This window comes from Pholcus phalangioides, unplaced genomic scaffold, assembly GCF_987345545.1.
Source record: "Pholcus phalangioides strain wild (caught in Gottingen) unplaced genomic scaffold, Ppha-v1.0 ptg000010l_1, whole genome shotgun sequence".
Lineage (NCBI taxonomy): Eukaryota > Metazoa > Arthropoda > Arachnida > Araneae > Pholcidae > Pholcus > Pholcus phalangioides.
The window spans coordinates 3,994,653-4,009,012 of NW_028301603.1; the positions used below are offsets into that span (position 1 = coordinate 3,994,653).

A 14,360-nucleotide genomic window follows, 5' to 3' on the forward strand; every position below is an offset into this window, starting at 1 on the left:
AGAATTCTCCACCAAATAATTTCATTCGCTAAAAAGTTGATAGAAAAATTTTAAAATTTTCAAAAAAATATTTTTCATTATAAAATTTACTAGTTTCGTTAATCTAAATTGTTCGTTATTCACATATTACGAAACATTGAGTCGAATATAATTTTTGATAAACAATTCACTTAGTGAGTTAATTCTTTCCGAAAGTTTAGTTATGGATTTCGATTGAAAGAAATCCGATTTTAAATAATCACGCATAGAAACACTCATTCAACGATAATATTAACACATCGATTTTTAATGCACACAATGCATACACTTTTTTTTTTAATTATTTGGTGCTTGTGCTAATTATCGGTGGTTACTGGCAGTCTTTATTTGACTCGTCACGTCCGGATATCGATTAGCTTCTGTGTCAAAGGCCCAGCCCTTGAAAAATAATGGTCTCTCCATATTGCTACATCATAACGCAGGCCTCACCTCCTCTTTTTACGGCCCAACCTTAGCATTTGGCCGAGGGCTCTGGGATTGAATATGCTGCCACTGGAAAGAGAAAATAAAGTTCGTGTTTATCAATCAGGAATGCAATCGAATCCACGATTATTTCAGAAAAAATGTTCAAAACTACATCATGAGATGGCTAGGTCCTTTACGGATTGGACAGAATTAGAACTTTGGACGTAACACCTAAATAAGGTAAGTAGAACGTATCGATAATGGACACTCGCGGGACCAAAAATTTTATCCACTAACGGGGAGTGAAATACATTAAAGCTCTATTCCATGGGGTGACCAGCGATCAGAAAAGTGTCTGTTAATGGGGAGTGTCCGTTAGGAGAGGTTCCACTGTAGTATAATAATAGGAAATATACAGCCCTGATTGTCCATGTTGGAAATAGTTCATTTCAAATATTTGTCACGTAAAGCCTATCGTTATTTTTCCCAATCGGCTATTCTGGACCTTCAATTGACAGTGGATGTCTGGTCAGTGCACTATCGACTGTTTCGAAAAAACAGGTTTGAACACCAACATAAATGATGTCTTTTGCTGACCTTTAGTTTTGAATTGTCCGTTTCGAATGGCACAAAATTAATATTTAAACCAATCCCCGCATTTTACATATTAGTGCAATCTAGTGTTGTCTTTACGGGTGGGGCCAACTTTTCCATCTGAAGCCCTTGCAAGATGGCACCATGTCTAATCAGGAGGCCTAAAATTATTGAAGACTTTCATTCGCAATGTTTTCTGTGTTTCCTGGCATTAATATTTAATTAAATTTTATTTTGATACTTGACAAATCAATGCTCTACCGCTAATAAATTAGGAAGGGGGCTCAAGCTTTATGGTCCGGGGATGGTTTACTGTGATGTTGAAATTTATATCCCTTCCCCCTCCGGAACTTGTTCAGGCGGCCCTGATGGTGCCGCCCTTCTCTCAGAAGAAATAGTTTCTTGGTGTTTGAGACACTTCCTTAGCGAATCAATTATATATGTTACTGCGAAAGTCTGAAATTGGCCAATTTCGTTGTAAATTGACCCGGCCAATGTCTGAATTTCGGGATTTTGCCACCCAGTTCTCAATCGGCTAATGATCCGTGGCTAAAGTCCGATGACAAAACACATGATTCGAGGTCATTGCCGAGTTGGCATATTTTTTTCGTGATAATTAAGTCCAAGTTAGCTATGGCAACCCATAATATCGCACAGTCACGATGCAGTAATCAATTTTTTTTCAAAACTTTACAGAAAAAAACTATATATACTTTTATTATTATTATTTTAGTATTATTATTATTTTTATAGTGTTTTTCTCTCAACTTTCTCGTTTTTTCCCCTCTCATCACGTGGAGCTAATCCAGTACAGCCACTATATATAGACATGTATCACCTGTTGACGAGGAAAAAATGGATTTGGTGCCTATACCAGACCATCTTACAATAGCACATCTAGCTTTGGCCATGGATCTCCGGCCACTTCACGAATTAGCTATTCAGAGCCCGAATAATTTCTGAAAACCGGACTTTGGGTAAAACGCTCAGCCACATCGAGAATTCGCCACACTTCGGGCTTCAGCAGTAACATGTCCAATATCAAGGATTTTCCATGCACTCCACGAGAGGTGTTATCACCCTCTTTGGGACACACTCCCCCCTAAACGACGACCGAAGAAAAGTGGAAGTTGAACCACAAATGCCAGAAAGCATTTCGGGCATGTCTTGGAACAGCCCCCGAGATATTTCAAGATGAAAGCTGTGATTCTCAATTGGTGCTTCAAGGTGCCACTCATACACCAAAAACATAATTTCAGACGTATCATTTCTTTATGGTGCTCCATTGAAAATCCAACAAGGGTTGAAGTTGAAGTACTGAAATAATTTCTGAAAGGTGCAACGAACGTGAGAAAGTCAGTGGTGTCCTCAGGGCTGAGCCAACGGGACACGGGCTGTTATGCCAGATATGACCCAGGCTCTGTCCCATATGGGATATAAGCACATTACCCCTAGGGGCTGGCTCACACTGGAGAGAAAGGACACGGACTGGATCAAATGGTAAAATTATTCACGATTTTTATTGATACACCTGCAAAGTACTTTTTGTACATAAATGAAACTCCATGGAGGGACCACATGATATCACTCAGGTTCCGTATACCCGGACTCATAAAAACCGACCCTATGAATATCATAACAAAGGAAGTCAGATTTACCTATGCTTTAATTTCGTTCAATACCCATGACACACCACGCCAAATTTGGCTCCCGTGACGTATCCGCTAAAAAACCGACCGATCAAAGGTGACAGGAACCGATTGGAAGCTGTGATTGGAAGCGCCGATTGGCGACGTCTGCAACAAGACATTCCAGAACCAAACATTATTGTCCGAGATCGATTTCTACGCATTATTAATCGATTACAGTTGGTCAGTGTAAATTAAATGACACGAATCTCTGTAGAATAAAAATCATTGATAATTATAAGCCGAAATATTTAAAAATTTGAAACAAAGATATCATTCCCCATCCGACTGGGGTGGGCGACAGGTGCGATTGCACCGGGCCCTACGATTTTGGGGGAGGACTTATAATAACTGAAGTGAAAAAATATACACGTATCAAAACGAAAGATTTTGTAGTGAACAAAATGTCTGAGATTCAATTGCTTTGATTCTGGAATTTCCGTCGTCTCTGGAAAATTATTTCTTTGATTAATTATGAATTTCCGTCAATTCTGGAATTATGTCTCGTTAATTCTTTAATTTTCATTATTTCTGGGGTTTCTTCTTTCATTAATTCTGGAGTTTCTTCTTTCATTAATTCTGCATTTTGTAATTTTATTAATTCTGGATTATCATCAATTCTGCAATTATTTCCTTCATTAATTCTAAATTTTCATCAATTCTGGAAATATTTCTTTCATGTATTCTTAATTTCCTTCAATTCCTGGATATATTCTTCCATTATTTCTAAATTTCTATCGCGATTCAGCAATTATTTCTTTCATTAATTCTTCATTTCTATCAATTATGAAATTATTTATTTCATTAATTATGAATTTCCGTCAATTCGGGCCCCCAAACAATACTTTTCACGGGCCATTCTATAATGAATTTATAGCATGAAAAAAAAGACAGTAATTTGCCCGGACCCCCAGGGCTGGAACTCTATCAGCCCCACCCTTGTCGGGGGGGGGGGCTTGATACTAATATTGCGTCTATATATATTTGAGAGGATTCTATATAGGGAGTCCTGTAAGTCCTGATTCGTCCTTCATTTCATCGAGTATTCGTCACACAGATATAGTTCCTATTTAAAAATTGCTCAAAATGTGTTCAAGAATCACTTTGAACCAGTTTTGAGAGTGAAAATATAGTGTGTCATAAAATAAAATAAAAATCTAAATTTTTATACGCCTCCCCTTTTCTAACTTCCAATTAGAAAGCTACTGCCCAGCCTCTCCTGAGGCAAGAATTCCATGTTTCAGAAGTGCAATATTAGCTTGGATGTTTTTGAATTCAAAAATTGGAGAAAAGTTATGGACAAAAAAGCATATATAAAAATGAGGGAAAGGCGCATTATCCGTTAGTTCATGTTGTTCTTCCCCAGCTTTTCTCCGATTTTTGAACTCGGATATCTGAGAGAATTTTGCAACAAGAAAACATGAAATTTCATTTGTTGCCCCTCAGGAGGAACCGGGCAACAACTCTCTAATTGGAAATGGTGGGTCTGAGGACTGTATAAAACTGTAATTTTTTTTATTTTATGGCACATATATTGTGACAAATACGGAAAACTGGCTGAGTGAGGATCTGTCGTATTAACAAGGGAGAGTGACGTCTTTCGTCATACACTAAATTGTCACTCTCAAAACAGGTAAACAGTGATTCCCGAACGCATTTGAGAATTTTTTTAAATTAGAGTCATACCCCTACGACTAATGATCAATGAGATAAAGCCTATATAACAGTGATCCCCAACATGGGCGTTAACGCCCCCTGGGGGGGGGCGATGGAATGTTCTAAGGGGGCGGTAGAAGCTACGGGTATAGCATAGGATTCCATGGGTTAGATTGCTTTAGGGGGCGCTGAGAGAAAAAAATTTCTGAAGAAGGGGGGCGATATGGGACAAAAAAGGTTTGGAAACTATGCTAAGAATTAGAACTTACAGGACATCCTGTATATTTATGGGGTTTTCTTTTGCATATTTATTATTGTGTGTGTTTCAATGTTATTTGTATTGTTCTACTTTATTTGCATAAAATATGTAATTATAAAAAAAAAAAGCTGCAGCCAATCCAGCCTTTTTATGGTGCGATTCGTATTCAGCAATCTGAATTAAATAGAAAGTGACTGTTTTTATTCAGGACGTAGAGAAATTGCCAAAATTTGACGTCTTAGTGTTATAACGTGGTCACGTGTCCGTGTCACAGGCATCAAATCGCAGGTCTTCCGCGACTTTCGTATCTTGAACCACGGACTCGTTCGCACAATCTCATTATTAGATCTATTGCGTCACGAGAGAGAGAGCTCATTCTCGCTGTCGACAACAACCGTATCGAAATTTATCGTTGCTGGCGTACGTGACTGGACGGGTGTGGCCCTCTATCGGCGACCGTATTAAGTAATTAGACACCTTATTACCCACTGATTAACAAGAAACGCGTTAATTTATCGCGTTGACGTCGGTTCTTTCTCAAGACCTTTTCATCAGCTCTTTGCTTTTGATATATTTCCCCCCGCCCCTTCCTCTCTGGTTTGATGATGACTCTAATGATGGTTCGAAAGGAGCACCATTTTGTTGTTGTTTTTTTCAGCCGTGAGAAATAAAAAAAATGAACCCTTTATATTTACGGCCACGAGGTCCTTATGGTATCGGTTACAAACGAGTCCCGTACGAAACGGAATAGTCCGAATTGCTTGGAAATAAATTAAGGGGTGGGGGAGAGAAAGAGAAGCCTGGGACCTTCCCCCCCCCCTCCCAATTTAACAATGACGGTATAGTCCTTGTGGTACCAAGAGATAGCGCTGGATGTCACAGGGGACGAACAACTACGTGCTGCGAGTGGTGTCTTCAAGTTGTGTGTAGGAGATACTCACCCTCTAATGAGTGCACTTGAAACTCTATGGGAACTACATCAAACAAGTGGCACTTGATTGCCTTGAGTTGATTTAAAACCCATCTTTGGATTCAGCATTTGTCACACAAATCAGAACGTAAGACGATTTTGAATCCCTTTGTTGCCCTAATTGCGTTTTTAAAACCTTATCACTGTATCAATTTACCCTCTAATAACCTTCTAACAATCTTAAGTGATCCTCCTGATAGTAGTCTTGTCCGTTGCTGTTATGGTTAATTGCAGGAACAATTGGGTCTCTGTAGGGAAAATGTTTTACGCGCTGCCATCTATGTGTGAGCAATTTTGATGTAATATGGTGTGAGGTTGATAGTTGGTGTATATCGCTCTGGCTGTGGCAATTTCTGTCAAAAAGAGGAAAAATGGCGTGATAGTTTGCAGCCTCCAGCACCTTCAACGTGATACTAACATAACATAATGATTCAGACACTTGCCATTTTCACTTCATAATATGAAAGAATATAAAACGAAATGAACATAAAATTAACTTATGCGCGCCCAAAACATCCAATTCTTCAGATCAGCGGTTCCCAAATGAAGGTGCCTCCCCTCCCAGGAATCCACGGCCTATTTACTGAGGGTTCACGGTCCGATTGTGGAGTTATTTAAAAAAAATGCCAAGTTAAAAAAGATTTGTAATAATGAAAAGTGAAGTAGTAAATGCAGCCAGAATTTACGACTTGATAAATTTTCTTAATTATATTAAGCACCTGAACTCGTGGTGAGTATCAATTCTCTGCTCTGATCAATAACTTCATGTTGAGTTTCCGGTCATATCCCTAGGAGATCTCCTCTGCTTCTTTTTTCCCCTTAAAAGGTGTATCACAGATAGGAGCAGCCTCCTCATTTATTTTGATATGTCCTACACATCGTTTGAAGGTATCTTATAATGTCCCACTTACAGGTTCTAATGTTCACAAAATGGTAACAGTTACCATGCTTTCGTTCCCAAACGCTGTTGCATAACTTCTGGGAAATCTCCACGGAGTGATGCTTCTTCACATCTAAATGATCCATAATTTGTGTTATACCAATTGGTGTAAGAGCAATGGGCAAAATTGCCTAAGGTTTGAGACACCAAAAAAAAACAAAAAAAGCAGCTGTGAAGTGTCCGGATTATAGATTCATTCGGATTTGGGAGATCCTCCTGCCCTCATGCCAAAAGATATTTCACATAGAATATCTCACAAATGCATCTTTTGTGAGGAAAGCGATCAGTGATGTTAAACATCTAATACATAAATGCGAAGCTTGGAAGAAAAACAGGGAAGATATCAGTTTTAAGAATGAAAGCATCACCATTCAAGCACTAATAAAATACAAAAAGACTGGATCTCTCATAAAGCAAATAATGGAAAAACGTGTAGATCACCATATACATAATGAATCCCTGTATTGTGAATTATATTCTCCGGTCCATCGTAAATTACTCATGCTGCACCTCGTAAAAATTTTAACTCTACCTAAGCAAGGCATTTTCAGTAAAAATCGTATGAAAACGGCGAATCATTTGATTGTTTTTAAAACAGGCGTTTCACAATACGTGGGTCACGATCACGGCCGACGCGAGATCGAAATCACGTAGATACCGTCTCTCTCTCAGACGTTTTATAAATAAAAAAAACCACAAACACACGCACGCGCTAAACAATATCAGTTGTATCATGTGAAACGCAGATGATGAAAAACACAAAATGGCCGCCGCGATTGAATGTTATGGCGATACGGTCTTTATACCCTCGCGCCGCGGATGTTTACACTAGAAAATTCTACAAACATCGCTCCGTGAGCGAATCCTACGTTCACCAAAAATAGAATCTCGATAATCAATCGCGTGGTCGTTGATTGAAGAGAAGAAACACATAAATAACGGTTTCGAGATTTTTCTACAAAAGAAATCACACCATCACACACAATATCCCAATCCTCGATTAGATTATGAACGTTATTAGAGCACCATCTAGCAGTAAAACTTCTTGAAGTGCTTAGTTGTTTGAACTAACGGTTCCCAAATAGTGCTCCGCGAAGAGATCGGAAAATGAATAAATCGTTTTTCCCAAGCGTTAGATGTTCCCAATTCACATTTATACTAGGTTAAACCAGGGTGTTCTCTTTTTTCTAATCAACGAAAGCAAATGTTTATCATATAGTAAAATTTATTGGAGCAAACATCGGAGGGGTTGTGTTTTTGAACAAAACTCTGCGGTCATCCGACCAGTGGGGGAAAAAATTTCCGGTGTTATTTTTTCCCGGTTTGAGCCAACACTGTCTAAAGCAGAAAGCCTCCGCCGCGCGAAGTTCGTGACGTCACTAAGTCGGCCATTTCACCTGTAGCCATTGGATATACTGCATATAAAGGTAGAGATTTCACATACGTCGGCCTGCTATATCCAATGGCTGCAGGTGAAATGGACCGCTTAAGTGACATCAAAGCTTCGCGCGGAGGCTTTCTGCTATATGTGAGGAGATATTGGTTGAGCCCATGCGTTAAGATGGTTCTGCAAAACAGAAATTAAATCAGAAAAAAAGCAGAATCTTTTTCTCTGGGTTTCCGATGAACCCTGGGTAGCACTAGCCCTACCCTTGGTTTTCAGGTCATCCCAGAACCTCTGCCACCTTGTCCACGTCCTTGCGCAAAACATTTGTGGAAACACTCGAATATGAAACAACACTGTAGGAAAAAGAACAGGTAGAATTATCTGTCATTCTATCTGTTGATAGAATAACTACGATCACGTAAAAATTGAAGCAAAAAACGTTATCAGTTCGGAGACGGGCAAAATTCAGTAAATGAAAAAATTATTAAAGAAAATATCTTTCGTTTTCCAAAAACGGGACATCTTTGCTGAAATCGGGACGTATGGTCATGCCATACATCGAAACTAAATCTTATTTGCACACACAGGTCGAGTGTAACTTCTAGCGTTACCGTTAAAGCTTCGCGATGAACTTTTCGCCTAAGAAGTACTCCGTGACTTTTTAAAAGTTTGGAAACCACTGAACTAACTGACATTTTTAATTTTTAGTACATAACTGTGTGTGAGATCCCTTTTCTTTTTCCCCCCAGTGGTAAAAGGAATGATGAATAATCAACAGGGTCTCCCATATATTCGTAAATAATTTAAGAATTCATTAAAATAGTCCAAACTGGACTATTAAATGCTTCTCTTCTCACGAAAGAGGTTTTTTTTTTTTAATACAAAAAAATATACGTTTTCGACAGTAGAGGGCACTGTACGAAAGAAAATTACTGGAAGTATGCAAATCAGAGTCTTACAAAATCCAGGGTGTAAGATTTTAGCAGCTCATTTTCCGAATTTTCCCTGTAACTGGCACTTACAAAAGATTTTCATTGTGATGTTGACATTTGTGGATGAAGCACTAGTGGTGAACTAGTTTTACTTCAGTCACGAATGAAGCTTTAAGCCGGGCTTTCCTAGGAGTAGAATTTCTGCGCCGTGCGCAGCGTGAAAATGCTGATTGATTGAAAGCCTGAAATTCAAGTTTTTTTAACCAATCAGCGTTTTCACGCCGCACGCGCTGTAGTAATCGGCTCCTAGGAAAACCTAGCTTTACGAATGTTTCAGACGCACAGAAGAAAGTTTCATGTCGAATCACTCATCGTTTGCATTTGTGCATTGTCCTCTTTTGCAAAACTATATATCAATCATTTTTGTTTATGTACCAAAACAAAAAACCTCTTTGGTGAAAATACATTTTTTTAAACCGCATTCAGTTATATCTGCTCAAACAATTTTCATAAAATTCTAAATTATTTGTATAAGTTAAACGAAATTATATATGTAAATGTATGAATTGTATGGTATATAAGGTATATATTTATTTATTTTTGATTTTTTTTCTTTTAATAATTTTTTTCCTCCGCAGAGAAGTGTTAATTTATGCAGTCTGATATTTTAGTCTGCAACTTCGTCATTACAAGATATGCGAAAGACTGGATGTTGTGAAGATATTTATTATTAGAGATGTTAATTTTTTTTTTAAGGAAGGAAAAAACTCATCTCTGCCTCTACCGGGAGTCGAACCCGGGTCCCACGATTACCGGACGAGTGCTCTGACCGCTAAGCTACAGAGGAGATTTTCCTTCGCTAGAGCGTATATATGCCGAACGGAACCGTGCAATGGACGGTGAAACCGATCAGCTAATAGCTCATGGACGACGAGCCACCAGATGGCTATATATATGACATGAATGTCGCTCTCCACTTGTTAATACAAGATATACGGAAGACTTCGTCATTGTCGCCTTTTCCTCCACGGTGAGTTGGAACTTACGATTCAGAGCTGAATTAATGAAAAAAGAACCTCAATTGCCAAGCACCGAATGTGCAATGTTGGGTCCGATTCCACGGAAGTACGATCTTAGTCAAGCCTTTCTCGGAATAAATATTTTGACTTTCGTATTCTTGACGAAATCCTGCCATTGGGCTTATTTAGCCCGCATTGACCACTGATCGTATTCTGTAACCCATATTTAGAACTCGGATGTACATGCTCCGTCGACAGATAATTCGGGCAATACTGAAACTTTGAACGGACGTACTTCCGCCAGAAAGATTATTGTCGCCCCTTATCAATATATGTGACAGCTTCACCTTTCATCATTGTAACTTTATTTGCAGCACTAAGAAAAGGCTCACAGAAGATATATTTCTGATGATTAACCAGCTTGAAAACTGGAGATATACTACGTAAGGGGAGAACCATTCAATGAAAAGTGCACTGAAAAAAAACCTAATGTGTTCGGTTTTTCGTTCGTGTAACGTTTGGACATGCATGACAACCTGCAGATTAGGAAAACTGTGCATCGTGAAACGTACCGTGAAGTCAGAAATCTACACGGACATTATAAAAAAGTCTGTGACCTCTACACTCCATAAATGGCTTTTGGATTTAACGAACTTTGCATTACCGTTCGGCGAAGCTTCTTGCAATCGCAGCAAAAACACCGTACTTTGAGCACAGTAAAGCAATACTGAAACTTCCTTTTGAGGATCTCAGTCTCCCACCATGGAAATTACCAGCTTTTCGAGATCATAAGAAAGATGGAGGCCAAAAAAAGTCTGACAATCAACATGTTATGTATACAAAATAGGTCATCAACTGATTCAGCGAGAGACCTTCGGTGATTCAACATAGGCCTAAAGAAATAGAATGAATGACTTCCAAAAGTCCAGGCGAGAACGGGTCCTCAGCAGCTCCAGAACCAAAAAACGTCTCATAAAGCCTTACAATCCACAGCTACACCATCCCCGGCGGCGGTGACCCATAAGACGGACACGGCGATACCGAAGCCATATTTGTCTATCTATCTATCTGTAAGCATCTGGTACAGCGACGACGCGCGACCAACACTGGGGTACATCATAGACGGTACGCAAGCTGTTGTCGGCAGTACGAACGACACTGACGTCAAAGTGCTAGTCGGAGGGTCCATCACCATTTATGGTGACCTATCGGACCATAAGTGTTATACGGAGGAAGTGGTAGGACCATTCCCGATGTGGCATCCCTGGTGGCTGTAGATGAGGCTGGAATCCTGGCGGTAACTGGCCCGACACTAGACCCATCATAGAATTTATAGAAAAGAAAGATGGCGGCGCACATCCGACTATTATTTTTGTTGAGAGACCAAATAGAATGTCTTATGGGCCCAAAATGTCTGACAATCAACATGTTGTATATATATAGAAAGCCCATAAACCGATTCAGCAATGGACCTTCGTTGATTTAACATAAGCCTAAAGAAATAGAATGAATGACTTACGAAGGTCCAGGCGAGAACGGATCCCCAGCAGCTCCAGGACCAGAAAACGTCTGATAAGGCGGCTGCATCATCCCCGGAGGCGGTAACCCATAAGACGGGTACGGCGACGCCGGAGCCGCCATCATCTGAGACATCGGTGCAGTAAGCATCGGATACAGCGACGACGCGCTGAATGGCATCGCTCCACCAGCACCTCCGGGCTGCGATTGCGACGCACCACCAGCACCAGGGTACATCATGGACGGCGGACCTGCAGGTGGCGGCGGCACGAATGACACCGACGTCGAGGTACTAGTCGGGGAACCGTACGGACCGGCGGGTGAACCGTACGGACCAGCCGGAGGGCCGTAAGGACCTATCGGACCGTACATGTTATACGGAGGAGGTGGCGGCGGCACCATCCCCGGCGGCGGCATCCCTGGCGGCTGCAGATGCGGCGGGAATCCCGGCGGTAACTGGCCACACACTAGTCCCACCATAGCCAGGAACAAACCACTCACTGCCGTTAGAGAAACCATCGCTGTCATCACTCAGAAAAGATTTGAAACTCTCGCTTCAGACGCTTTTTATTTATATACGTTTGGGGGGAATTATGGGAAAAGAAAGGTGGCGGCGCACATCCGATTATTATGATCACCGAAAAATATACTTTTTCAAGGGATTTTCACTTACCACTCGAATCAGGGTCAGTAGAACGCAACAAAAGCCACCAAGTGAACTTGAAAAACGGTGAATTTATGCCCAATTGGGAAATTAGGCTATTTTCGGTTATTTATTAGTTCCATTTTCTTTTTTAAACTTCGTGTCCGTTTTTTCATTGCAAAAAAATGCCACAGTTCGGCATTTTTTTCTTTTTGTTTCTCTTAACGTAAGATTTCGGAGGTTTTTTGATAACCAGAGCGTAACGAGAGAGTTTTGAATGATTGAACATCGATGCCTTCTTCTTATATATACATTCCCTTGATCTTGTTCTCACGAATATCCGTCGGATGATGATGATTCAATATGGCGGCGGCGGTGCATGTAAAAACAAAAAAGAAGATGGAGTCGGTGGGTCGATAACCCGTGCGAAATTTAAAATCAATGAGAGTTTGTTCATAAGTCTTTGGGTGTGAATGATTTGATGACACGGAATCGCGTATTCTTAAAATAAAACCCATGTCGGAGTGCGGGGCGGGTACGCAAACATGTCGTAACATGGGGAAGAGGATGGCGCAGGGGTGATTCAACGAATAATTTTATATTTTTTCGTCTTTGACCGAGATTACACTATAAAAGTTTCATAAAATGAAACGTCTTTTACAAAAAAAAAAACAAAAAACAAGCAATAAGCGTATTGGTTACATTCGCTCGAATGTTACGCCAGTTTTGTAAAAGCTCTACCAGAACCAGAACCAGCTCTAAAAAGCTCTGTAAAAGCTCTTTGATAAAAAGCACCGTAAAACTTTGATTGAAGTTGTTTTACAGAACATGAAAATTGCAACCAATAAGCGTAGCGGCTGCATTCGTGCAAATTTAACCAACAGGCTTATTGGTTGTTTTCTTCACATTTTGTAAAAGATCTTTTATCAGACTTTTATTGTGTAATCCCTTACTAAGGCCGGTATTACACTAAAAAGTTTGGTGAAATCCTTCTTATAAAACTTAAAAAAAACCAATCAATAAAGCTCAAAGGTTACATTCCAGCAAATGCAACCGATAAGCTTATTGGTTGAATTTTTAATGTTTTACAAAAGGACTTTTATAAGACTTTTATAGTGTAATATCGACCTAAGATCCGCATTACACTAAAAGATCGTTTATAAAATTTGAAAAGTGCAATAAATAATCGGATCAGTTAAGTTCACTGGAATGAAACAGTTATGCTGAATGGTTACATTTTTCAAGTTTTATAAAAGAATTTTTATTAAACTTTTACAGTGTAACCCCAGCCTTATGCAGGCATTACACTATAAAAGTTTCATAAAGGTTCCTTCATAAAACTCGAAAAACACAACCAATAAGGTGATCGATTGCATTTGCTAGAATGTTACCAATGCTCTTATTGGTTGCATTTTTCAATTTTTATAAAAGTACTTTTCTCAAACTTTTATAGTGTAATGCCGGTTTTAAGAAGGGATTACACTATGAAAGTTTGGCAAAAGATCTTTTACAAAACGTGAAGAAAACAACCAATATTGGTTACATTTGCTCGAATGTAACAGATACGCTTATTGGTTGCAAATTTTCAAGTTTTGTAAAATAACTTTAATCAAAGTTTTACAGTGCAATCACGGCCATAGTTTGACGTTTCTCAATTTTTTGTTTTTTTAGGGATGGGCTCGTAACCAAAAAGCGTCCAAGCACCCTGAATTATAGGAAAGTTACTGCATGGGCTGCGGTATGCGCCAAAGGCATCATCGGCCCCCTTCTTCGTGCGAGAAACGATTACTACTGAACGTTACGTTGCAATTTTTGAACAATTTGTCAGCACATATGGCGCATACCGCAGCCCATGCAGTAACTTTAGGCGAATGCACTGGTTTCTCTTCACACAAATGAGGATTTTCGGAACCAGAAAATCTCCAGTTTTTTTTTTTTTTAAATTTTAAAAAATTAAAAAAAAACTAAATTTTCGAAATTTCTGTACAACATTCTTAAAGTTTAGCTAATAAACGTATCGTTTACCGCATAATTCTATTGATCTTTGTTGTAGAGATATTTATTTTGGAAAAAGGGCTTATTCGCTGAACACCCTATATGCCCCAATATACGTAATGAGACAAATTATTGTTTTCCCCTCCCACGACTTTTTACTCAATAGACTTTTTCCCGTGGTTATAACTGGAGTCCGGATTATATGCACTAAAAAGTGGCAAAATATGCTCTAAAAATATGCAAATATGCACTTGAAAATGCAAAAATATGACTTGAAAATGCAGAAATATGACTTGAAAATGCAGAAATATGACT

General features: G+C 39.3%; 1 protein-coding gene across 1 annotated transcript; it reads right to left on the minus strand.

Moving 5' to 3' along the window:
* Nucleotides 1-257: 257 nt before the first annotated feature.
* On the minus strand, nucleotides 258-11,954 carry LOC149080765 (uncharacterized). Its single transcript, XM_089237288.1, has 2 exons — nucleotides 11,409-11,954; nucleotides 258-531 (listed from the first exon to the last, which is right to left on the minus strand). The coding sequence occupies exons 1-2, from the start codon at nucleotides 11,933-11,935 to the stop codon at nucleotides 465-467; spliced, it is 594 nt and encodes a 197-aa protein (XP_089093414.1). The 5' UTR covers nucleotides 11,936-11,954; the 3' UTR covers nucleotides 258-464.
* Nucleotides 11,955-14,360: the final 2,406 nt, after the last annotated feature.